The following is a 26,783-nucleotide window of genomic DNA, read 5'->3' on the forward strand; positions in this document are numbered from 1 at the left end:
CCATCACTGTCACCACCACATCAATGTCATCACCACGAGCATTGTCACCACCATCACCATCACTGTCATCACCACCAACACTGTCGTCACTATGACCACCATCACCGTCGTCACCACCACCATCACTGTCATCACCACCAGCAGCACTGTCATCACCACTACTAGCACTGTTGTCACCACTGTCATCACCACCACCATTGTCATTGTCACTATGACCACCACTAAAGTCATTGTCATCACCACCACTGTTGTCACCACCACCACCACCACCATCACCACGACCCCTACTGTACTGCCACCACCACCACCATCACTGCCACTGCCACCACCACCATCACTACCACCACCATGGTCACCACCACTGCTGCCACCATTGTCACCACCAGCACTGTCATCATCACCACCATTGTTGTCACCATCACCATCATCATGACCACTATTGTAGTGCCACCACCACTACCATCACTGCCACTGCCACTGTCATCACCGCCACCACCATGGTTACCATCATCATGTCACCACTACTGCCATCATCACCATCACCACCATCACCACCACGATCACTACTGTATCTGCCACCACCACTGCTGTCACTGCCACTGTTACTGTCATCACCACCACCATTGCCACCACCACCACCATTGTCGCCACCACCATTGTCACCACCACCACCACTGTCATCCACCATCACTGTCATCACTACCACTACAACCATCACTATTGTCATCACCACAACCCTGAGGATTGCCACATCATTACCACCCTCACTGCCACTATTACCATGACCACCATGATATAATTCAAATTAAAAGCACTTCTCACAGAGAAATAGAAAATTAATTGTGTGCTGATATTAGAAGAGCTTCCTCCTAGATTTGGTGACTGCAAAGTTGTGGACAACCCATTAAAGTGCATATTTTCCAAAATTTTTGGTGTTCCCACATTGCTAGGACCCTAAAGCATGTGCTGAGCCAATCTATAGGGTCATCCTGCAGTGGCCTTTGCTCAGAAGGCATACTGGAATTCAAAATAGCAAAATGAACTAAGCATTAAGATATTTTTCATGGCCTAAGGCTAGTGTCAAACCACAGATGTAATAATTTGTGAAGAAGCAATATTTTAGCATAAGATTTTTTATTTATATCAACATTTCAATTATCTATATTTAAATTAGCAGATGATGGGGGCCTGCGTGGCTCAGTCGTTAAGCATCTGCCTTCAGCTCAGGTCATGATCCCAGAGTCCTGGGATCGAGCCCCACATCAGGATCACTGCTCCGCGGAAAGCCTGCTTCTCCCTCTCCTACTCCCCCTGCTTGTGCTCCCTCTCTCACTGTCACTCTGTCAAATAAGTAAATAAAATCTTTAAAAAATAAAAAATAAATAAAAATAAAAATAAATAAATTAGCAGATGAATGTGTTCCCTATCTCAGTGAAAAATTTCCCCCTCTTTCCAGGGCCAGAGTTATTCTGACACTTTCCTCTACCTTAAGCCCAATAGCCATTGTATTATGAAGTCCTTCAATTTCTTTTCCCAAGTAACTTTTGCATCTGTCCTCTTCCCTCCACCTCCACCACTACCATCTGAAGCCAAACCACTATAATCTGCCTTTTGGACTGCATCCACGTTCTCCCTATTTCCCCTCTACCCTCTCAAACCATTTTCCACACAACCATCTGTCACTACCTTTCTGCACACAGCACTTAAAGACCAAAATACTTAAAGTATCCTAGGACAATCAGAAGGATTTAGCATCTGTCCACCTCTTCGACCTCAATTCATACCATTCTCCCTCTCTGCTCCTACTACACTGACATTCTTATAGTTTCTTGAATGCACCATGCTCGTTTCCACCTCAGGCCTTTGTATGTGATGTTCCCATGCCCATAATGCTGTTTCCTATCCACTTTCTCTCCTAATTAATACATTCATCCTGTAGATACCACGTAGCTCACAATCAAGTCTCCCTTTTATATATATATATATTTTTTTTTAAGATTTTTTAAAATTTATTTGTCAGAGAGAAAGGGGGAAAGAGAGAGAGAGCACAAGCAGGGGGAGCAGCAGGCAGAGGGAGAAACAGGCTCCCTGCTGAGCAAGGAGCCAAACGCAGGACTCAATCCCAGGACCCTGGGATCATAGCCTCAGCTGAAGGCAGAAGCTTAACGGAATGAGCCACCCAGGCATCCCATGTTCTTGTTGTATTATGATCCTCATTGCCTCCATTACATAGTCTTTAACTGTGTATTTGTATAATTATCTGATTGTCTCTCTCTCATGATGACACTCTATGGAGCAGGGACCTTGTGAGTCTTGTTATTTTTATCTCTAGGGCTAATAGTGACATTTGGCACAGAGTAGGCACTCATATGTTTGTTAATAATGTATTCATCCTGGGGCACCTGGGTGGTGCAGTCAGTTAAGCAACTGACTTGATTTCGGCTCAGGTCATGATCTCAGGGTCATGAGATTGAGCCCTGCGTTGGGCTACATGCTCAGTGCAGAGTCTGCTTTAGATTCTCTCTCCCTCGGCTCCTCCTGCTCACGCGTGCTCTCTCTCTCTCTAAAATAAATAAATAAATTTAAAAATAAATAATAAAAGTATTCATCCCAGGGTTATGGACAGCTGCCAATTCTGGTATATTCCCAAGTATATACGATGATTATGATAAAACTCATGCTCTCTCCTCCACTGCAGCATGCTAGCAGGACTAGCAGGATGGGATGACTCTCATTCCTACAAGCAGATATGTTTCTTCCCTGAAGAGACCTGCTGAAGATTAGGAAGTGGTGTTTTAACCCACATTTAGAAAACCTGGGCAAAAAGCGTAAAAGGAGAGCAGCCAGTACACTTTTCAGAGTGCTTCATATAGAATCAGAACCTTAAGGCTGAACCAAGCTGAACCTTGAATCACTCTTAAGAGTTCAAGATATTCCGCTGCATTAAATTGAGCCTCTGTTCAGAAAGCAACATGGGATACACGAATGTATACCCGGATGACTGTTGCTTCCTGAAACTCTTTTGAAAACAAAAGGTATATCCCAAGAGGACAACCATCTGAGCAAAACATTCTTTATGTACAAACAATAACTCTATATGCAGACATAGACAAGATGCCAATAAATTCCAGTAATATTATTAGCAACAATAACAACCCTCAATACCAGTAAATAAAAAACTCCTTTCTCTAGGAGAAAGACTCTAGAGAGTCTAAGCTATATTAAAGACACTCTCTTATTGGTGTTTTTCTTTTAGCCAAATTTTTCTGCTAAAGGACTGAGATTGAATACTGGGCAGCCACCTTAAATGATAAAGAAACCAAGGCACTGAATTTAAAATGACCCCTGATACAAAGAGACCGCTGACAGAAAACAGAATTAGAAGTCAATAGATGTTCATGAACTGACTTTTCTTAAGATTCTTTTTTTTTTTTAAGATTTTATTTATTTGACAGGGAGAGACACAGCGAGAGAGAGAACACAAGCAGGGGGAGTGGGAGAGGGAGAAGCAGGCTTCCCACCGAGCAGGGAGCCCGATGTGGGGCTCGATCCCAGGACCCTGCGATCATGACCTGAGCTGAAGGCAGACGTTTAAACGAATGAGCCACCCAGGTGCCCCGTGAACTGACTTTTCAATCCATGGATGTACTTGTCCAGGTCAATGAACTCCCATAGAGGGGAGAAGGAGGTTATGGCTAGAGGCAGAATGCTAATCTCTAATAATATGCCCTGCCAGTAATTATTAGAACCCAAGCTCTACCTCCCTTTATACTTCTCTGAAAATCACAATCAATCAGTGTTATTAAAAAGATTCCTGGGTCCCACAGTTACTGAATCTGAATTTCCAAAGGAGTGCACTGGTAACATGTGTTTAACAAGTGATCCAGGGGATTCCTGGTTGGGAAATATCATCCTCAAAGTCTAGGTGCAGCAACCCGGGAGGATACCAGTGGCTAAAGACCACAGGTGAGAGGGACTTCTGTGCCCTGGGTGTTTCTGGCCTGGCCTCCTGGGGGACACATTCCAGAAGCGGGAAGAGTCAAGTCCCTGGAGACACTATGAGAAACACTGAACACAAGGCAGCCCAGCTGCACTGGAATTGATAGCCCTCCTCACCTTCGAGGGCTGGGGCAGAGCCCACAAACAGCCAGATCCGTGCCAATGCCCAGGGAATTGAGTGGGCAGTAAGACCCATGAGGGCAGCGTCAGGACTGAGAGAAGAAAGGAGGTAGAGTTGCCATGGGTGTGATTCAGAAACACCCCATGAATCAGAAAGAAGGGTTTGGGAAGGGATATTGAGGACACAGGATCCATTGGGAGCAGAAGTCCTAATACATTATTATTGATAATGATAGTAGCACTTGGTGTGCTGAGCTGGATACAAAGCACTTCCTTGCATATCTCATTTTTTCTATTCACTTAGTCAGTAATTATGAGATGCCTGCCTCCTGTGCCAGGCAGTGGTCAGCCCAGGAGGCATGGTGGTCATAGCAAATGCTTAAGCTCCATGGACAGTTCTGCTCAATCAAATGATCCCCCTTTTAGCACCTGCCAAGTCTCTTCACTTTTCGTCCTCAAGAATGTTGTGAGGCAGAGCTCACTCCCTCAGCCTGGAAGTGGGTGGGACTTACCTCCTGAGGGGCGGGAGACAACCTGCAGAGGAGGGGAGCAAAGAGGGGAGTGTGTGAATAAACACGGTAGCCCGCCAACTTTCACAGGACTTTTTATAAGGCTCCTCAGAGAGTCCTCAGGGGCCTGATCTCCAGCTGCCAAGAGTGGTAACCTCAGCTACACACCTGCTTCCAGCTCTTCCTTCCCCCACTTCCTGCTTCCTGGGATCACCTCCCTGTATCCAAGGCCTTCTATGAGGCTCCGCTTTCTGGGGGAATCTAATGTAAGCAAGTGAGCAACATTACAAAGTAAATACAATACCTGTCTTTCTGAGTCAGGGACAGAAAAAAAATTCATACAAATGAAGATTTAGTTTAGGGACAGATAAAGTGAAGAGGACAGGAGATCACAAATAATGGTGGGGGGTAGCTAATTTGAATGGCAGGTAAATATTTGATGAATATTAAATTCTCATTGCGCTGGGCACTGTGATAATTACATCTGATACTTGGCCTTCCAACATTCTAGCTTTTAAATTATGAATCAGGATAGTTCTAGAAACAAAAGAACTTAAGAAAAGGCACACAGGATTTAAGTAAGCATTAATATTAAATAAGCCTAAATCCTACCTGTTCCCTATCAAAGGTTTTCTTTCTCTTCCAAAAAGAAGATATGAGTCTCTAATCTCCACCTCTCCTCTTCCCTCTTCCACTGTCACTGCCACCATCATCTCCCACATGGATGAGGCATTGCCTCCACTGTCTCCCTGCTTCCCTACAACACATACCACCCAGAGTGGTCTTTTAAAGATGTAAATCTGAGCATGTTATTCTCCTGATAATCTCCAATGGCTTCCCTCAACTTCAACAAAATCCAAGATCCATACCCTGGCGACAAGGCCCTGTGCAGTCTGGGCACTGCCAACCTTTCTAATGTCATGTGATATATTCTCTCTGCAGATCAATTTCTCTAGCCTTATGGCTCTTGTCTCCATCGAATAAGTCAGCACCTCTACACCTGCTATTCCTTATGCTAGTTAGGATTCTTATTATCATTCCATTTTAAAGCAAATAACAAATGCCATACCTACCTGCAACACTACCCTCTCCTTACCAATGTGGTCTTGGCACAAGATGAACAGAACCTGGATTAGTATTGTTGGTCTGAGGGGCAAGGGTGAGTTAATGATCAGAAAGGCAAGTCAGAGGAGCCTGGTTCTCGCATGTTTTCATCTCGCTCAAGTTTGACCAGGCACGCCAGACACTTTTCGGCAGTTACCTTAAAGCTGGTTCTTAACTCTTCTTCCAACAGTTCCAAGTTCTCCCCAGGCCCCCATGTCACTCCAGCAGAGTAGTGATTTTATCTTCCCAGCACTTTTTATCTCTAATCTACTTCCGACAACAACCTTGCTTTCCCTAGGAAACTGGCCCTCCACCTGCACATCCAAGGGCTCTATTATGTGTGTCTGGATTTATTCAATAGGTTCAGTGTGGCCAAAGTTGTTTTCTTGTATTGGTGTTAAATTCAAGGCATTGTTTAAAAACCTCCTGAAATCTGGCTTTACTCCTGCTTCCACCTTCTCAAGTTTCTTTTCTTGAACCCCATTCCCATTTAAATGGGCCCTGGTACTTCCTGGCATCTGCAGAGGTCATAGGGGTTCTCTTGATTAGAACTCTGTGCTAGGGGAACCCTGAGAGGCTTGCACTGCTAGAAGGGTATAAAAAGAGACTTTCTTCTACTTTTATCCACAGAATAAAACAATCAAACAAAGAGGTGTCTAGGATACAAGTTCTGGTTTTAAGTGTCATCTGAACCTATAAAAATCACCTTTAATATTTGCTTTCTGATTCCAACTAACCCAAACCATAAAAGCCACGGGTACCATTGAAAATGTCTTTTAAGTCTCTTCTAGTTAACAAAAATAATTTTAACGTGGATGGAACTGGAGGGTATTATGCTGAGCGAAATAAGTCAAACAGAAAAAGACATGTATCATATGACCTCACTGATATGAGGAATTCTTAATCTCAGGAAACAAACTGAGGGTTGCTGGAGTGGGGGTGGGTGGGAGGGATGGAGTGACTGGGTGATAGACACTGGGGAGGGTATGTGCTCTGGTAAGCGCTGTGAATTGTGCAAGACTGTTGAATCTCAGATCTGTACCTCTGAAACAAATAATGCAATATATGTTAAGAAAAAAAAAAAAAGAAGAAGGTAGCAGGAGGGGAAGAATGAAGGGGGGGAAATCGGAGGGGGAGATGAACCATGAGAGACGATGGACTCTGAAAAACAAACTGAGGGTTCTAGAGGGGAGGGGGGTGGGAGGTTGGGTTAGCCTGGTGATGGGTATTGAGGAGGGCACGTTCTGCATGGAGCACTGGGTGTTATGCACAAACAATGAATCATGGAACACTACATCTAAAACTAATGAAGTAATGTATGGGGATTAACGTAACAATAAAAAAATTAAAAATAATAATAATTTTTTTAAAAGATTTTTTATTTATTTATTTGAGAGAGAGAGAATGAGAGAGAGCACATGAGAGGGGGGAGGGTCAGAGGGAGAAGCAGACTCCCTGCCGAGCAGGGAGCCCGATGCGGGACTCGATCCAGGGACTCCAGGATCATGACCTGAGCCGAAGGCAGTCGCTTAACCAACTGAGCCACCCAGGCGCCCCAAAAATAATAATAATTTTTAAAAATCCATTTTCCTCTAATACTTTAATTTTCCTGTCTACCTCAAACTGAGATAAAACAGTTCAAAGAAACAGAAAATAAAATGACTTAATATGATTGCAGTGACTTCAACAAATTTATTTATGGTTCTATATCCTGAACCGTGCATAGTTTTTTTATTTATAAATAATTTTCCCAGTTACAAACTTAAGAGGAACTCATTGGGGGGAAATTTGGAAAGCAAAAAGAATATTTTTAAAATCACCACCCTTAATCATTCCACCTGAAAATAACCACCAATAAAATATTGACTTATGTCTTTCCAGTGTAAGTTTCTGTATATAATTATGTTAAGCAAAAATAAGATCACCTTGTAATTCTGTTATGTAATTGCTTTCTTCGCCATGTATAAATAAATCATGAACACATACCCACGTTAAAAAAGACTCTCATAAAACAGCTTTAAATATCCATCGTGAAGATTGATGTTTCTCAAGGGGATGGTGGTATGCCCTCTAGAAAGCATTTAGGAAATTTAGGGGCTACTTGTGATTGGTGCAGAGGCTCGGGGAGACTACTGACATTCTGTGGGCTACAGCCAAAGATGTCAGAGTCTCTGAGATGTGCAGGGTAGTTCCACACATCAAAGAATTGTTCCACACCCGGCACACCTTCCAAATGTTCTCTGGGAACGTTACAGCCAGAGGCACTTTGCCCCAAGCACAATCTGAACTAGAAAACCATAAGGGCTAGTGGGTGAAACAGAAATATCTAGAATATACAAGTATGGAGAAGGGGATTGAACTGAACTGTCTCAAACGTTCTACCCAGAGCCACTATCCTATGATGCTGCCACATACGGAAATCTAACCACATGACCTTCTATCTAATTCTCTCAAAATTATCCATTATCAATTATCCATTTTATTCCTATCTTCTTTCATGGTCAGGTAACTGAAAAATTTATATCCCATGTCTCTCCGGTTTATCATTTCAAATCCCATGCCTAGACAGCTTTACCCCTAAGCACAAACCAAAAAAACTAAAACGGAAGTACATAAAAATATTTTTAAACAATTCTTACTACAGCAGTATCTATAAATATAAATCACAGAAGTAATCAAAATACACACTAATTTGGAATTCGTTACATAAGTGATGTTATACTCACAGAATGCAATATTTTATAGTCATTAATATTTTAGAATATTTTATGATATGGAAAACACAATACTAAGTAGGACAAACAAATTACACACAAATGTCTAAGATGCATGTATATGAAAAAAATTTATACATACAAATCGAATAAGTTGGTTAAAGATAAAAAATAGAGAAAAAGGGGGGGTGGGAGCTGTGTCACTATATACGATATGAGTGGATGTGGATGTGTTTGTGTATGTGTGTTTAGTACTGCACATTAGTCTTGAAAAGGAATAACCCTGTAGATGAATACTATGACAGGAACACTGGTGTAGCCATTGCCTCATTGGGAAGATAAAGAGTAAGTTAAAGAATAGCCTCATTCCCATGGCCTCAGGAACACTCAACGGCTAACCAGCTGGTCAGTTTTAAATGAGATTTAAGTTTATATGCACACTCTGTCCCCTATAACCACTATTGAAATTTGTCTCTTAAATCTAGTCCAAATTAGGTCAAGAAGTTTTCTAAGATGTTGAGATATTAAGGACAAAATTTTTGTTCTATCTCCTAGAAATATTATTTCTAACACAAGGCTATAATACGAAGTTTGTAAAATACGTTCCTTGTAGAAAATTGTATGTTAGAGTATTTGTTATGAAAAGTCGAATTTGCTCATCTTAGCCATAAATGAAGCTGAGGTTGGTGATAATTACCCCACTACTTTATTATTCAACTTACATATAGGTTGTATAGTCAGAATGCAGAATGCATTCTGGTCTAGCTTTATACTCTGGAGCCAGTTTGAAGTGAATTCAATCCAAATCTATCAGGAAGCCCCTTTCATACACAATTTTTTTTATGCCACATTAAAACAATAGCAACAATATAAGGAGTGCACTAGCGATGAACACAGGGTGATATATGAAAGTATTGAATTACTATACTGTATACCTGAAACTAATATAACACTATATTATAACTAACTAGAATTAAATAAAAACTTAAAACAATAGCAACAATACAAGAACATATACTAAAATGGATAACCATGGTCATATTGGGGTAGTAAGACTAAAAGAAATTATTTCCTTGGATTTTTTTGTATTTTCCAATATAATCATGTCCCATTTATTATTATTTTTAATGAGAGAATGTCTCAGAGTTTCTCTTTTACCTTTACGCCTAATCATTGTCTGTGTGAAAGTGCTAACAATTTATAAAGTAACCAAGGGCAGTCTCAAAAAAAAAATAAATAATAATAATAATAAAGGAGGGTTTCATTCCCAAAATAATCAAGTGTGGGCTCCTTGTCAATCAGTTCAAGGGGTTGGTGATTTGGTATAGGGTATTTTTGTGCTCTACAGCATGGAGGAGGAATTATTTTTATCTGTGACTGCAAGAGCTTGTTTTTATTAAGCTAAAATCTTTCCACATCTAATCCTTTAAACATCTAAAATGTTGAGCATTTTTAGAATTAGAGTCAGAAGGGGGTGGAGAAATCATCTGACCCAAACTTGTGTTAGAGGAGGGGACTGAGGGATTTGCATGAAGTGACCAAGGTCACCCGAGAGACATGAGATAAGACTCTGCATTTCTTAATTTGGATGTTCTTTCCATTCTATCAGACTATTTCTGAGCCCATGAGGAGGGAGGCAGGATTGGGGGATGAAGAAGATCCCTCGCTATATGGCTCCCTTCCCATGCAATGTAGGCAAAGTAAGCATTTCAGAGCCCATTCGTCACCCAACTGTCTAGCAGGGAGTCTCAAAACATTGTCAAGACAAACTAATTTTTTTTGTTTATACCTCATTCATTCTCCTCCCCCTGCACTATTAAGGAAGAAAGAGAGAGAGAGAGAAAGAGAGAGAGATGGAGAGATGGAGAGAGGGAGAAGAGAGGGGAGGGGAGGCGATGGAGGGGAGGGAAAGAGAGGAGAGAAATCCTAAGAGCACACTAATAAGAACATGCTGGCAACATGTAGAGGTCCTGTCTGATACAGTCCAAGAAGGTACATCTTGTCTACTATGTTATTAAAAATCTCTGGGTGCTCATTCTCTTACTCATTCTTTCTCTTTTTAACAGAGCTCATTAAGACTCTGCTTACTTCTATGAAAAACACTTAAATAAGAAACAATTAGCTATTAAAACACAGACAAGTTGTCTATCTCAAAAACAAAAGCTGAAAGGATTTATTCCCCATGGAAAAGTTGTTGCCAACAAAACTTCCTCTTTCCATAAAGCAACAAAGCTTTTTCTTTCTTCTGGAATGTCACAAAAATAGTCAAAGCCATCAAAGGCCATTATTCTTGCTAATACATCAATCTTCAACCCCCTCTAACTGGGGACTTCCAGATGAAGAGGCCAATAAACTCCAATTCGCAAATGTAACCACCAACTTAATTAGTAGTAACACAATGCTATAGAATAGCTTCTGTTTATACAGACAAGGTCTTTAACGGCATTAAAAGTTTAATGCTGTCATAAATTTTAATACAATATTTTAAACACAAGTGAGTTAATCACTCTCAAAAGTAAATTTACTTAGCTGGGTAAGAAATCCCCAGCTTCATTAGTATTCTCTTACATTCATAAATCCTCCTTTGTCATATCTGAGGGTTCATAGGATTGGCACTGGCGGTAGCTATATAAAAAAAATCAATCAAACTGATGCATATTTATCAAGTGACTGCTCTGAACAGATTGATGGCATTTGTCTTGGTTCTGTTATAAGGGGAGCGAGGGCTTAAGCAAATCACAGCCTCACTGGGTGTCAAACTAGAAAATGAGAGGGCTGTATTAAACGATTCCCAAGGCTTCATTCTTGCTCTAGCCAAATGCAGTTCTATAATTATACGTGTTTTGAAAAGCTCCAGGTACTGAAGAGCATGCCAGAGTAGGATAATACGTAGCCCCTCCACTCACATGCAATGAAAATCCAAGTTAAAATGTAAATATGTTATCTTGGAAAGGAGGCATAAGACAGTATCAGACATCACCTTATTAGGGCTTAGCTCCAGGCAGCTAGAGTACCCAGGATGAGCAGTAGCTGGGAAGAAAATGATTAAAGCAGGCATTATAAATCAAATGCCTGTAGGAGCCAGGCAGAGCGCATAAGTAAGCTGGCAGATTCAGGTGGGAGTTGTGGAAAAATGGACAGCTGCTCCTCAACTCCAGCTAATTGTTGCCTTGTAGTAATATAGGCTCTGGGTTATCCCATCTTTAGTTTCTCAAAAAGAATCTCCCAAATCTATAAAATTTCTGAATTCTATTTATTTATTTATTTATATTTATTTTTTTTAAGATTTCAGTCATTTATTTGCCAGAGAGAGAGCAAGCAAGAGAGAACACAAGCAGGGGGAGTGGCAGGCAGAGGGAGAAGCAGACTCCCCGCCGAGCAGGGAGCCCGATGCGGTACTCAATCCCAGGACCCCGGGATCATGACCTGAGCGGAAGGCAGACGCTTAACCGACTGAGCCACCCAGGTGTCCCAAAATTTCTGAATTTTAAATATTGAATCAAAATATTTTAAAACATTCTACAAGGCAAGTGTATCTCCACACTAGATAAACTGCAGGACACCAAACTTGAGATCTCTGCTATGGGGCACCGTACAAGGAATATTGACCGTATAAGGACAGAGAGGACATGGCAAATAGGAGGGAGGATGGAGTGAAAGAGGATGGAGGGAATGAAATCAGTGTCTGAGGTTGGCTCTGTTGAAGAACAAGCAAACTGGGAGATAGAGGTTAGGATAGTGTTTCTAAACTTTTTTGGGGTCATGAGTACCACATGAGATTCTGATGAATGCTTTAGAGATTTTCCCTGGAAAACTAAACTTTTATGTAGCAGGTAGAATAATCACCCCCAAACACACCACGGTGCCTGTGTCCTCATTTTCTGTCCCACTCCACATGTTACTCTTACATGACAAAAGGGATTCTGCAGATATGATCAAGTTAAGGACCTTGAGATGGGGAGATTACTGTGGATTATCTGAGTCAGTCCAATCTAGTCCCATGAATCCTTAAAATCAGAAAATCTCTCTTGGACCTGGTCAGAGGGAGATGTATGGAAGAATGCTCAGAAATGCAATGTTGCTAGTTTTGCAATGGAGGAAGGGGTACAAGCCAAGCAATGTAGGCAGCCTCTGGAAACTTGGAAAAGGCAAGGAAACAGATGGATTCTCCCCCTAGAGACTCCAGAAAGGAATTGCAGGCCTACTGACACCTTTATTTTAGCCCAAGGAGACCCATGTTGGGTATCTACAGAACTATAAGATTATAAATGTGTGTTGTTTTGGGGCGCCTGGGTGGCTCAGTTGGTTAAGCGGCTGCCTTCGGCTCAGGTCATGATCCCAGGGTCCTGGGATCGAGCCCTGCATCAGGTTCTTTGCTCAGCAGAGAGCCTGCTTCTTCCTCTCCCTCTGCCTGCCTGCCACTCCCCCTGCTTGTGATCTCTCTCTCTCTCACTATCTCTCTGTGTCAAATAAATAAATAAAGTCTTAAAAAAAAATGTGTGTTGTTTTAAGCCATAGATTTGTGGTCACTTGTTACAGTAGCAACAGAAAACCAATATAATATATACATATATATATATACTCAAACTTTGGGAAAAACATTCATAAACCTCCCTGAAGCTCATCCACAGACACAGATACAGGCTCCTTGCACTAGAAAGAGCTTAAGATACATGATCTGAGAGCTGAAGGTATGAAACTATTTCTCCTTGGCATACATGCAAAGATCAGTTCCCACCTCATAACACAATGAGCTCTGAAATGTCATTTCTACAAGGATGGATTCATTCTCTGAAGATTAACCACTCCTTTGACTCTCATCGCAGTGACATGTGACCCCTTGATGACAGAAAGATCTTTCTTCCCTTTTTCAAAGTGTTCATTATGCAAATAAAATTCTCCCTCCACACCCAAGATGGTGGCATTTTATACCTGCTGAGATTTAGCCTGGCTCCTTCCCTCACTTTGAGCCAAACCTAGGTCTGGAGCATCCTATTACAGTATCATGTCTCTATCAAGATCTTACTGGGCACCATATGCCTGAATCTGGCCATATGCTGGCTTAAAAGGGAAGAGAAATGTTTTCAGGAATGTGCGCTACCTGACTCAAAGTTGTTTTTAGCCTCAGATCTCATTTCACCAGTTCATCAAGTTTCACAATCCTTGTAATATTTTGAGATTTTTTTTTTTTAAGTTTCATTAGAATGTCCCTAGGTGATGCCACCATGGCTCTGACAAGTAACTCTAGTTTAAAGGTTACCAGCCCAATCTAAATACTAAACTTAATAGTACTAGACATAAGTGGCCTAATACCTCTTCTCATCTGACACTTAACTCCAGATCCTGTGATTGCCAACACTGGGGTACAGAATATTCTAGAATGATGCTAGCTCATAAAGCTAGATCCCATCAAGGTGGAGTCTGGAGGCTAGAAGGGAGAAGAAAAGGACAGGGTATTTGGAGTCCTAGAGAGGTTTGCTAAGATGTAGAAGTGGCCAACGAGGAAAATGGGGAGAGACAAATCTGACTTAATGAGGAAAGCTGCCCAGGGACCCTGTCTGTATTCAGTTCCTTTCACTGACATGCAGAGAAGGTCTAGGAGCATCCTAAGATGTTACAAAGTTGTATATATGTGCATCTCTTTTTTTCTGAGAAAAGGTACCATAGATCTAAGAATCCAAATTTAACTAACTCCCCATCCCCAAATGTAACAATGGCTGCCCAGTACATTTCCTCATCAAAACTATTCTAATTCAATCCTCTTAGCTCTTACTAATCATATGTAAATGATTCCCATCACAGAATCCTATTCAATTTCTGACTTGCCCTCTGATAACAGTAATATTACCACTTACTTTCCCCACTGTAGATGAGATATAAAGTGGTCTAAAGTTACCAAACATCAGGTATCTTTGAGAAGGTTAACTGCTGATAATCATTTTTCCTGACTAGCCTCTGTGGAACATCCACCCCAAAGGGCTGCCCCATACATTCCATACACAAAAATACATAATTTAGTTTTGTTTTTTTGTTTCGTTTTGTGTTACTCTTTTGAAATATGCATGGGTATATAGTTGGCCCTGTTCTTGCTAAGAAAGGCAGTCACCAGTGTGGTGGAGGGGAGACAGGGTCACTGCACAAAATTGGTTCTGGTCTGTCTAAAACAGCTTGATTATAATAAGGCTTCAAATAGGAAGGAGAATGCCCCCATCAGCAGAGAAATGACAAGGTTGAGTCTTACCTGACCTGAGGTCACATAAGAATAAACAGAAAAGTGGTGGCAAATTGTGAGGAGGGTGATACAAGAAACCTACGAATCTGGTTGGAGAGCGGGTCACCTTGCTTTTGGGGCCCCTCCAACCTTTTGGGGCTCTATGATTCTAAATTTAGTATGCTGAATATTTTAAAGCAAAATTACATAGCACAGCCAACTTCTCTGTAGTTGTTGATTCATTTAGGCTGTGCTGCCATAAAAAAAAAAATCTAAAGGTCATGCTCAAAAGCCCAGCACTCCCTTACCAGTGAGTGAGGGCTATGATTACGCTGTACACATGATCCTACAAAGACAGCTGGCACAACTAGCAGGCGAATTCTTTCTTCTGTTTATTTCCAGAAGAGACTTTCCACAGACAGCTGCAATGCCAGGCGCCCATCAGAATGCCATGCCAACCTTGCTGCAGACGGCTTAACCTATGTCCTTGCCCTGAACCCAGGGCTGTCTCAGCTGGTCTAGCGGACCAGAGAGGCCAGCCCTGGGGTTGCTTCAAGTGCCTCAAGGACACTCCTTGGATCAGCACAGAAGCCACACCCGCTATTCTGTAATCAAACATTTATAGCTTCAAAGTCTGGCTCAGCTTTTTCACTTGTGCAACATCAGGCCAGTGCCCCAGTGAGTCCAGCCTCAGGCTTCTCCTCCATAAGATGGGGCTGTAAGTACTCACTTTATGAAGAAGTGGCAAAGGCTAAATGAGATGGTATGTGAAAAGAAACTGGCTTGATGTCTACACTGTCATCACTAATTATCATTATCACAGAGGAAAACCTAATTATCGGCGCGGAATAAAAGAGGACAAAATGAAATCAGCATTTCTTTCTCCAAGACTATCTCCTCTCCTCTCCGAGCCGTAGGCTGATTATCTCCAAAAGGAAGGCAGAGACAGTAGGTTATTTACATTTCTCCTCAGCTCAGACTCAACGATACTCTCTCACAGCCTCTTTAAGCAGCTTCTGTGACTCGTAAGGAATGCCAGTCAAAATCAGAAAGCCTTGCCTTGTGTGGGAACGGCAAGCACGGGAAAGCAACACAGGTATAGTACGATTTCTGACAACAAAAGGCCCACCTTTGTTGAACTCGCACTGTTTCTTGGCACCTGAAGGAGTGGTTTTGTGGACTCTCCTGAGCTGGCGTTCCTGTTCTCCCCCGACACTCTGGCTGGCTGGGTGCCACGTGCTCTGTCTCCTGCGAGAAGAAACAGTGGGAGTAGAGGAGTGTCAGTAGCCATCCCACCGCAGTCATCCACGGTGTTCTTCAGCTGGGAGTGGGGCTCAGGGCAGGGGAGCACAAACAAAACACACTCTGCCGGCTGTAAGTGGGAAAGGGGGCCAATAAGTAATCTGAAATTTAAGAAACCTCCTTTTATCAGTCAGTTGCTACAAGAATATAGAATAAAGAGAAAAATAATGAAAAATCTAATGTTCAAGAGATACGATATAACCATACCATGAAAATATTCACACTAAAAATATTATAAAAGTACTGAATAAATAGATATATCTGAAAATATAATTTCTAGAATATTTATAGCATTGGCTCATTTTTGTAAAAACAAACATATGTATGAATACACACACATACAGGCTGAGATACCAAAATCTTAACAGTGACTAACTCTGAGATGTCATTTCTTTTTCTTTTTTCCTGTTTGGGGCTCATCAACATTTTTTACAATAAACATAAATTCTTCCTGTAATAGGAAAGAAATTTAAGTTGGTCTGAAATCTAAGAAACATCATTTTTATAAATTCCAAATGCCAAGCATGCAAGCATGCTCTTCCCTCTCTCCCTCCCTCTAACACACACACACACACACACACACACACTTGCCATTAGCTACACTGCATCCAAAGAAATCACTACAGTGGTCATCTCATTATGCAATCTATGCATTAATTTAGAAGAACTCCAGAATGCTAAACTCTCTAGAGAATATCATAAACACATCCAAGCTAAATGAATCTGGATTCACTACAAGGAGACATACACTAAAAATGAAAAATTTATATACATTCAACAGTTGAACCACTACAGTTTTTGAGCTGTGTCAGATCTCTAATTGACAAGTTTTCCTAGCAGCAAAATAGCCCCTCTTTACCTGATAAAAGAAATATGAAAACTAAAATCAGTGAGAAATTGAGTAAATCTAAATGGCTACTGTCATGCAGTGAGAATATTCATGTGCTGCAATACATCTGGGTCTGACTGAGCAGTATACCGTGGTGGCAATATAGACCAAGCTTTCCTATTTGGAGTGTGGGTTAAAGTCAGTACAAGTGTCAATATGTCACATGTCTCAGAAGTCACTTTTCCAAAACAGCCAAATAATGTGGTGGGGCTTTTTGCCAAGTAGTCATGACAAGCCTCTACAACAAAATTGTGAGGCATCTGTGTGGCTCAGTCAGTTAAGCATTTGCCTTCAGCTCAGGTCATGATCTAGGGTCCTAGGATTGAGCCCTGCATCAGGTTCCCTGCTTGGTGGGGAGTCTGCTTCTCCCTCTCCCTCTGCCCTTCCCCCATGCCCTGCTCATGCTCTCACTGTCTCGTGCTCTCTCTCAAATAAATAAATAAAATCTTTCTAAAAAATTAAAAAATAAAAAAAATTTTATGAATGCCTTCCTATAAGAGGGTTAAAGTGGGGAACTGGGGCAGAGATAAGGAAAGGGATTAATTATTCCTCCAGGATCCTTTAATTCCATTTTTCTAAGCCTGCAGCTTTAGGCAAAAAGACACTCTGGACATAGTAACTGCTTCTGAAAAATTCTACAACTACCCAAATACTGGCCAAGTTTCCCCGACAATGGGTTCGAGTGAGATAGCTCTGCTTACTACTTTTGAGTTATGTGACCTTACACAAGTTACATCAATTATCAGGATCTCCACTTCCTTGTCTGTAAATGGGGATAATACTCCCAGGGTCACAGGCACCTGGGTGGCTCAGTTGGTCAAGCGACTGCCTTCGGCTCAGGTCATGATCCCGGAGTCCTGGGATGGAGTCCCGCATCAGGCTCCCTGCTCAGCAGGGAGTCTGCTTCTCCCTCTGACCCTCCCCCCTCTCATTTGCTCTCTCTCTTTCTCTCATTCTCTCTCTCAAATAAATAAATAAATAAAAATCTTTAAAAAAAAAAATACTCCCAGGGTCTCAAAGTTGTTGAACAAGATGTCATTAGAACATCTCTTAGTACTTGCCAACTGGAGGTGCACCACAGATGGGAGCTATGAGTGCTAATATTTCTTTTATAAAAATTCCCCTGAAGCTCAATATTCTGAAAGTTATGTTAAGGAAACTCTCAGAGACTTAATCCAAATGAGTTTATCAAAAGCAAAGCTATTTTTGTGGTTGGATGTTCGTTTCAAATTTCTATACTTCAAGAGTCTAGAAGTTACTCAAGAACCTCATAGGAAATAGGAGAGTAAACCCTAATTCTTACTCGCTCCAGTTTTTAAAAATAATTTCATGGGGGTGCCTGGGTGGCTCAGTTGGTTAGGCGACTGCCTTCGGCTCAGGTCATGATCCTGGAGTCCTGGGATCGAGTCCCACATCAGGCTCCCGGCTCAGCGGGGAGCCTGCTTCTCCCTCTGACCCTCTCCCCTCTCATGCTGTTTCCTTTTCTCTCTCTCTCTCAAATAAATAAATAAATAAAATCTTAAAAAAAATTTCATGCTTTTCCTTAAAGGGAGAAGGCAGAAGGAAAAGGGATGTCATTCTAACTAAATTAATAAAACAGTAGTTTCCAAAGGTATTGTGCTGCCAGGTATCATTTATTCATAAGGACATAAAGGAAAAAAATATATATAACAAGAACAGTAATACTCAATCATGGTTATTGGCCTCTATAACAGAGAGACACATGAGAGACCAGGACTCACCCCCTTGGTGAATTCACATCCCTATTTCAATTGGGATCCACCACCTGACCAGTGACAAGGCTAACTAGGACTGCCAAATAAAGTTCTTAGAATAGATAATATACTCATGTATGATTAAGAGAACATATCCCCCCCGCCACCTCCCAAAGGTGACATTATCTGAACAAGAACATATTTAACTAGCTTTGCTCATTTAAGCTTCATTACATCTTTGTTTGGGATCTGCTATAACACCCCCATCAAAAATTCTAGAACACTAAAGCAGAGTGTTTACCTTAAAATGACTGAGATATATTTTTACTTAAAAAAGAATCACCTACTACAAACAAAGGATGTTGACAGTTAAGGAGGTTATGTAAAAGTGAATAAGACAATCCTGCCCCCAGAGAATTTTAAAATCTACTGTGTGACAAAGACTAAAATCTAAGAGGGCAGACACTAACTTGTTACTTCTGCGGTAATGTGTTTGCCAAATGGGCAGGTCCAAGCTGACCAATGGAAATGAAGGAAGGAGAAGCCAAGACCCTCTCCTCCAGGCTTGTCTTCCTGGTACCTGGCCTGGCAGAGGCTGGAGGGGCACCTGTAAGACAAGTGATCCTACATCATTTCCTCCTGCTCCCAGCCATTCCCTATCCTTTGACCTCGTGTCCTGTATGTCCCAATTCTAGCTTCAGTGGAGTGATTTTTGGTTCTCTGCTACACGCAGGAGCAATTAAATTGACTTAGCTCTGAGATATTTCATAAGTAAGGCATCTGTAAAACAAACATTATTTCAGTTATTTTCTGATCCATGAGCAGAGGCTAGGATAGTATACACAATCAGAGAGAAACTGTCTATTAGATTGAGAGGCTCAGAACCTCAGCTGAGTCAAGGAAAAATTAGCTGCCCCTAAGCAGAAATAGTGAAATATAATATTTTGTCCTTGTTGGGATTTTAGTGAATTTGGCTGACTCTTATAGAACTTGAGAGAATCTAGTTTTGATCCAATGTAATGGCCACAGCTTCAGACTCTTCCAAGTCCCCCAATTTGTACAAATCCATAACCCAGAAGAAATAAAAAAATGTTTTCACCTAGTCCTAGTTTTTGCTCAGCTTGATAAACCAGAATGTTACCCTTGGGCCTCAAAGACCTACATATCCTTTAAATCTTACTTTCAAGATGTGTGGTCAATCAAAATACTAACTTTTTTCATCTACTCACACTTGAGGTTTTATCTGTGTCCATTCTATTCCAAAATTGATTTAAAAAATTTACTTTCTTCAACTACTGGCTTAAATTTTAAATTAAGTGGGTTTATAACCAATCCCTTCATTGCTAATAACTATGCCTTGCATTTATGAAAGCATGTTCTTCCCAAGATCTTTAAATACTACATGATTAATACATCTGGTATCTCCATAGTTTGGAAAAGCATATATATTCAGCTCTTAGAATAGGCAATGTGTTATAAATCTACCCTATCTTATGTCACCCCAGAGTTCTTTTCACCTTGAATCTGCACACATCTGTGAAAGTGACTTAAAGTCCTTTTGAATATTTGGGGGTTTTAAAGGCATTTGTCCCTGATCAAAAGAACTACTGGATTATCACATCCATCTTACAGCTGGGGGAAAAGAGGCTCTGGAAGAGCTTATTATAGTATCTTCATGTGTGTCTGATTACCCATTTTAAGTGTTCTGGAACTTTAAGACATGGTACTTAGAGAACTGTTTCTTCAGACATCTTTTTAAAATAATTTCTGCCTGCCTTGGTCACTATTTCAACACAGAAATAAATCATGGAGGAAGAGAGGCATATGTTCAAAATCCACACATATCCACAAAGTAGGATCTCCTCTGATCTTATTTCCTTATCTGAAATACAAGGATATCAACTAGTTTACTGCCTACATTTGTAAGAATTTCTGGTAGAAAATAGACATTCAAATTAGGCTATTTTGTCTACTTTCCAAATCAAATAACATTCATCGAGTGCCTGACCTGTACCGGGCACTAAACTAGGCACTTTTAACCTGTATGTCCTCATTTAAAACTAGGAGGCAAATCTTACTCTCACTTTTCCCCAGTGAGAATAATCAAGTGAAGACAAGACAGAATTCTTTCCACTTTATTTCAACATCCCAAGTTTACTATTATCAAATGACAAAACTAAAACAATTTAGTAACTAGTTTCAGGTCCTTTATTCAAGGGAAAACAATCCATGTATTTAGGGAGTACAGAACCTATCAAATAGTGGAGCACTCTTCCTAAGGTTTTGTGGGCAAGAATGAGCATTATAGAGTATAAGAAGAGGCAACACGGAAACAGGGCATGAATGACTAGGAATTCAGGGATTTCCTTATAAGGCTAGCAGGCCCTATTCTCTAGGTAAGATAAGCTAGCTAAGGCTAACTTGAAAGATTGTGACTGATGTTAGGGTTTCTTGACAATTTTCAGTAAGTGCAGGCTGACTTTGTTTAGATTTGTGACATGGGGTAGGCCACTGAGATGGCCTCCATTTTGTGGGTCCCAATATACAAATTAATATTATCAACTTACCCCCTTTTGATAAATTCTCAATTGTATTGCAAGTATTGATCAAAATTTAAAGTATTAGTGCCACTCTGAGCTACCACTCCTTGTTGCTATTGGAATCAGGATGAACCTCTAACTTCAATTCATAGGTTAGGATATCAAGGTCTTGGTCCCTTAGGTGGCAGTTCTTCATCCCATTTTTTGCCATTCTAGGCACAGAAAGAACATTTGTCTCATTACCAGTAGCTGCATGCATACATTTAAAGCTTTTGAGAGAATACGGTATATCAGGGAGACTATTAGAATGGTTTTAAACTGAGTAATACCCAATGTTTGGAGGACACTCCAAACTTTCCAATGTCATAATCCCCATGGCCCAAACCAACTTAGATTAAATAGATCAAAGAAAGACCCCACTGAGTCATTTTCTCAAGCCAAATGGCTTGTTTATGTATTTTATATAACAGTTTCCACTTCTCCAGAAGTGTTTATCCACAAGTGTATTCCAGAGAAACTGAGGCATTAGAAATCAGGAAGAAGTTTGTGATGGGAAGAATTATGGAATCACCTGCACCACAGTAAATCCAATAGTTGATTGGAGGTTGGCTAACCTGCTTTTGTAACGGTCTGAGATATGTGAACAATGGCAATGTCTTTCCAGGACAGGGCAAGGCAGTAGGTTGACAAAAGAATGACAAAGACATTCAGGGTGTAAGAATTAGGAAAAGGATTGTTGGAAAGAAAGGAGAAATGGAAAGAAACATTCTTAATGTTTTGGGAGGAAGCAGTCAACCTCAACATCAGCTAATTCTCTTCCTAGTCAATTGGATTTTGATGTCTCTAGCATTTGCACAGGCATAGATGTCAGGGGGAGCCTTCTTCAGTTGTGAAATTTAAACACCTTGTAATTTGGCAGCAGTGTTGGTGGATGACAGCACTTGGTAGAGTCCTTTCCATTAATCTTACTTTTGCAAAATCAACAGAATAAAAAATGGTTTTCTTAAAATAACAAAATACTTTAAAATGCACACAGTTAAAGACCTGATGAGAGTTCCTTTGATGGTGAAATGTAGTTATTTCTGGGCATACAATAATTTAGAATAATAACTGGACATTAAAGTATTGATAAATTTCTAGAAACTCTATAAACAATTTCTGGAATATCTATGTTAGGAACATATATCCATACACATATAACCTAAGAAGGTTTATCAATACTTATTTGACAATGCTTTCTACATAATTTAACATATCAAATAAACCTAATTTGTTTAACATCTCTCTTTTACAAGGTGAGAAACAAATCTTTTGAGATTTCTAGGGACACTCTAGGGTATATCAAAGATACTTTGAGGTCAAGAAGACTCCATTTAGAATTTGATTGGGGGAAGTTGTCAAAATGTCAAAAGGTTTGAATATTTGACTACGTAGGACCACAGATCATTATCAAATACTTAATTATCTATTTAACCAAATTGGCAATAGCAGATTTGAAAAGCAAACACAAAAGGTTACATTGTTGTGAATGAGATTTAGCTCTTTTAATACTAAGAAGATTGGGTTCTATTAAGTAATCAAAGACCTGATATAAAAACAACATGAAACACAGGAGACTATTTTGCTAAGGCAAAAAAAAAAAAAAAAATCTTTGCTTTCCAGGTAGATTGTCCAAAAGGTAAAGTGAACAAAACCCCTTTCACAATCACTTAACAAGAGCAGACCAATAGCATCAGTGTACTTTTGATAATAAAACTCATTTTTAGGGGGAAAAAAAACCTTAAATCCATTCTAATCTTAGCCAGCTTGACCACAACTAACATTCTTTTCCTAACATTCCTTTTCTACAAAAGTTCTATAACTTCTTATAACCATTCAGATTACTTACTATGTTTTTTCCTTCTTTCTCATTCTGAAATAGTCATTTTACTTTCTTTACCTACTTTTCATTCACAGTTATTTACTTTCTCCCTTATTATTTTGAAATAGGTTTAAGTACATATATTGATTATAATTATTACCATTAGAATACTAAATTCCTAGTGAAAACTAAGAATTAAGCAAGTGTGGACTGGCAAATTTATAAATATATTTCATAACTTCTAGAAATAACTTCTTCCTCAGTAAACTTTTCAATGTAGACAAAACATGTTTACTAATAGGACAACTAGCCTTAGTTCTTCTGTAAAAGTAAGTCAAAAGAAGATAAACTATGCTCAGTAGTTAATGTTTCAGTATTTTTATATTCCTTGGAAATCATCTAGATATTATCCCATTTAACTTATCTCAGTATAATAGTAAGGTTTCAAGTTACCAAAAAGATTTTGAAAACTACTTTTAAGTAGATATACAAAAAGTATAATTATTGTTGGAAAGTTCATTTATAAACTTTTATCTGACCTCTATTTAATTTACTTGTTCCTAACAATTATGTTTAGATTACTCATGAAAAGATGATTTGCTGTTTATTTATTCATGAAATTGTCCTTTTTTTAATTTAAATTTTGCTTCTTAACATACAGTGCAGTATTGGTTTCTGGAGTAAAATTCAGTGATTCATCACTTACATACAACGCCCAGTGCTCATCATGACTACATACAACACCCAGTGCTCATCACAACAAGGGTCCTCCTTAATACTCACCACCTATCTAGCCCATCCCCCACCCACCTCCCTCCATCAACCCTCAGTTTGTTCTCGATCTCTGTAACAGATAACATGAGCTTCTTTCACTTTTAATAAACCTAGGTAGAATTATAGATCTGCTTATATTTAATATTGATAGCTCTAAAGACGTGCCAGTTTTGATTAAAGCAACAAACTTAAGTTAATGTTTATTTACCAAGATTATTTTAGATTAAAACAAATGAGAAACATTTGGGTTACTTTCTATATTTCTGTGAGCATATTTGACATGTTTATGTATAAATATAACTGTACAAATTAATTTTGGCAATACCATCCAAAGACAGAAAAAAAATCACACATTTATAATATACAGACATACATAAACATACAGATAGTTGTAAAGAGAGATCTTATAGCTTTAATTTCAAATTTTAGCCACAGGACAGGTAAAATAATATAAAACTCAGTAGCCTCTAAAAGAAGAGTTGGATCCAAATTGGTTTCTGGCAGATAGAATAAGTTAGATTACCTGCTCAGATGGCTTACACATTTTTATGTTTGTGGAAAAGACTTTTAAGATTTTTCATACACCTAGGCTCCAAATAGCCTTTCCTCTTTTTCCCTTCTGATAGAAATTACCTACCTAAAGCTTGCATTTCAAACAGATGGCTTCCATAGATAAGAGTTCCTAGTGAAGAACAGGTAGAACATTTACATCTCAAAGGCACAGAAAAAGAATCCAAGTTTCTCCAAAGACTTTTGTTTCCTAAATCCAGAATTTTATAATACCTACAACCTTCTGAGATGAATAAAGGAAGTTGGGGATTGGTTTTAAAAAAGGAAAAGTGGGTGAATTGCTCTCAGAGATTCACTTATGTTCTTGTGAAGACTCAATTTATAAGAAAAGTACACTTGTTTTTAATTCCTCAAAGAATTAGGTTGCAATCTGAATGACATCAAGGAGGTTGACCCACCCATCCAACTACATAATCTATTTGCTTCTTTAGATCAGAGAGAAGATCTTCAAATAAGACGGAAATCAAAAGATTCCTATGTTCTAGATTTAGAGCTTTGTCCTTGGATAAAGTTTGCCTTTGTTTTTCTTTCCTTCTGGGTACATTTAGCTTAGAAGAGAAGACCTTAAAAAAAAAAGTTCCTATCAGGCTCTGAATACCAGCTGGCCTAAAGCTATTTAGAAATCCTTGCAAATATCTTGTCAAGTTTCAGCTGGGGCAAACAGTAAACATTGTTGGCAGTATTAAACAACTCAAAGATACTAGCTTCCCAGTATCCAGAGCCATTCCAAAAATTGCCAAAAGTAAGAAAGACAGACAATTCCCCTGAAGTGGGCAATAGTCAGTAGGACCCCAGCTAAAGTGGATTTGCAACCCACATTTCTGTCTGGCCATATTTTGGGTGCCCTGATTCTCGAAACCTGCATGCCCCCGGCAGGCAGAAAACCAAGTCAAGTTCTTAGGACACAAAACAATACAAACAAGAAGGCAATAATTGTCCCTGGGAGAGAAAGGATCTACAACCAATGGGGACCTCAAAGCCAAATTCATAAAAGTCTGAATTTAGTAGGGAAGGGATAACATGAAATCTCACTTTCCTCTCTCAACCAGGCACTAAAAAGGTCTAGGAGAACTGATTCCAGTAAGAATTTTTAGCCTTCACCAGCTTCTGCCTGTTTTCCCAAGATCCCATCTGCAGGCTCCAAAGAGAGTGGGGTTAGAGAGTGTAGTTCTGGTATCTACCAGCATTTAGCAAGATTTTCCATTAATTTTAATTTAGTTTCCCCTTGGCTATTTAAGAGAGCAACTGGTAAGAGTTTACTGGAGAATTCCTTGAAGTCCTGGCAACTCTAAGAAAAGCCCATTTGGGGGCCCTCCTTCAAGTGTAGATATGGGGGCGTTTGAGTTGGTATGGAAGAATTGGACAAAAAAAAAAAATCTTTGAGGAAAATATTTTTTCCAGTGTCCCCACTGATTACAAATGAGACACTGATTTCTGGGCCAGTATGTTGATGATGGGCCTCTAGGAGGTGAAACAGGGTTTTTAGGTTTCTGACATTGGAGCTATTGCAGTTGTAAGGCTACTAACTTGGTGGATTTTTGTTTATGGTCAGAGTGGAAAGTCAACTCAGACAGGGGATTAGTAAAATACAGTACTGAGGAAAAGGAAGATAGAAGGGAGTTGAAAGAGACATGTCAGTCTTAAGAAGTCTTTTGTTTTTAGGTATCATTGGGTCTTTAATTTTTCATCAGCCTTTTGCAATGAATCTTTCAATGAAGCTATTTTGGAATCTTGAAGATTTCTGGTGACTTCTGCATGACAATTAAAATATTTGTCTCATTCTGTTTGTCTGATTTGTTAAAATCAAAACTAATTTTTTTTTGTTAAAAAATAAACTGAAGCCAGCCTTGAAAATTTTCTGAGCAGACAAAACCAATTCCTTATAATTTAAGAAAATGCTGATATTTTATCTAATCACTATGAACAATAAACAGTCACTGCCTTCCCACTTATATAAGCTGCTTTATAATAATATACCCCTGAGCCCCATCCCATGTTTTGGTTTGAGTGATCCTGGTTTGTGAACTATCTTTTTGATGTGTGCACAATAAACTTTTACTGATTACTACTGCAGTGATAAATTGTTTTTACTTCTGTTATTTATGAACTTTTGACAATTCATAGATTCAGAAGGGAAATCCAAGGAAGACCCCAATGACTCTAAGGACAGTGAGCAAACAGGTGCTGATACCCCGAGTTCATTGAGTTCACTGCTTTCTTGCTGACTCTGGAACTTGAGGAAAAGTATCTCTTCAATCTGAGTTTTGTTTTCTTTGCATTTTGAGCTCTCTAACTTTATTGTGCATACCTGGATTTGGTTTATTGAAACTCCTTGGTAAGTTACACTATTCTATTCAAAAGAGGGTAGGGATTTGTGATTCTCTGTGTTTGGGTACAGCTATTAAAAACAGAGGGCCCCTCATATTAAGAGATCTTAGGGAATCTAAAGGGAAAGATGGAATCCACTGGGTCTAA

General features: G+C 39.7%; 1 protein-coding gene across 6 annotated transcripts in view; it reads right to left on the bottom strand.

Annotated features, from left to right (window-relative positions):
- Positions 1–26,783, bottom strand: part of LOC118019922 (protein FAM13C) — a 152,087-nt gene that overhangs the window by 81,850 nt on the left and 43,454 nt on the right. For all 6 annotated transcript variants that reach the window (XM_035019624.1, XM_035019633.1, XM_035019614.1 and 3 more), the window contains one exon: positions 15,787–15,905. In XM_035019624.1, the coding sequence (XP_034875515.1) occupies positions 15,787–15,905 (119 nt within the window). The remainder of the gene's footprint in view (positions 1–15,786; positions 15,906–26,783) is intronic.

Source organism: Mirounga leonina, unplaced genomic scaffold (assembly GCF_011800145.1).
Source record: "Mirounga leonina isolate KUSES-001 unplaced genomic scaffold, KU_Mleo_1.0 Mir_109, whole genome shotgun sequence".
Classification (NCBI taxonomy): Eukaryota; Metazoa; Chordata; class Mammalia; order Carnivora; family Phocidae; genus Mirounga; species Mirounga leonina.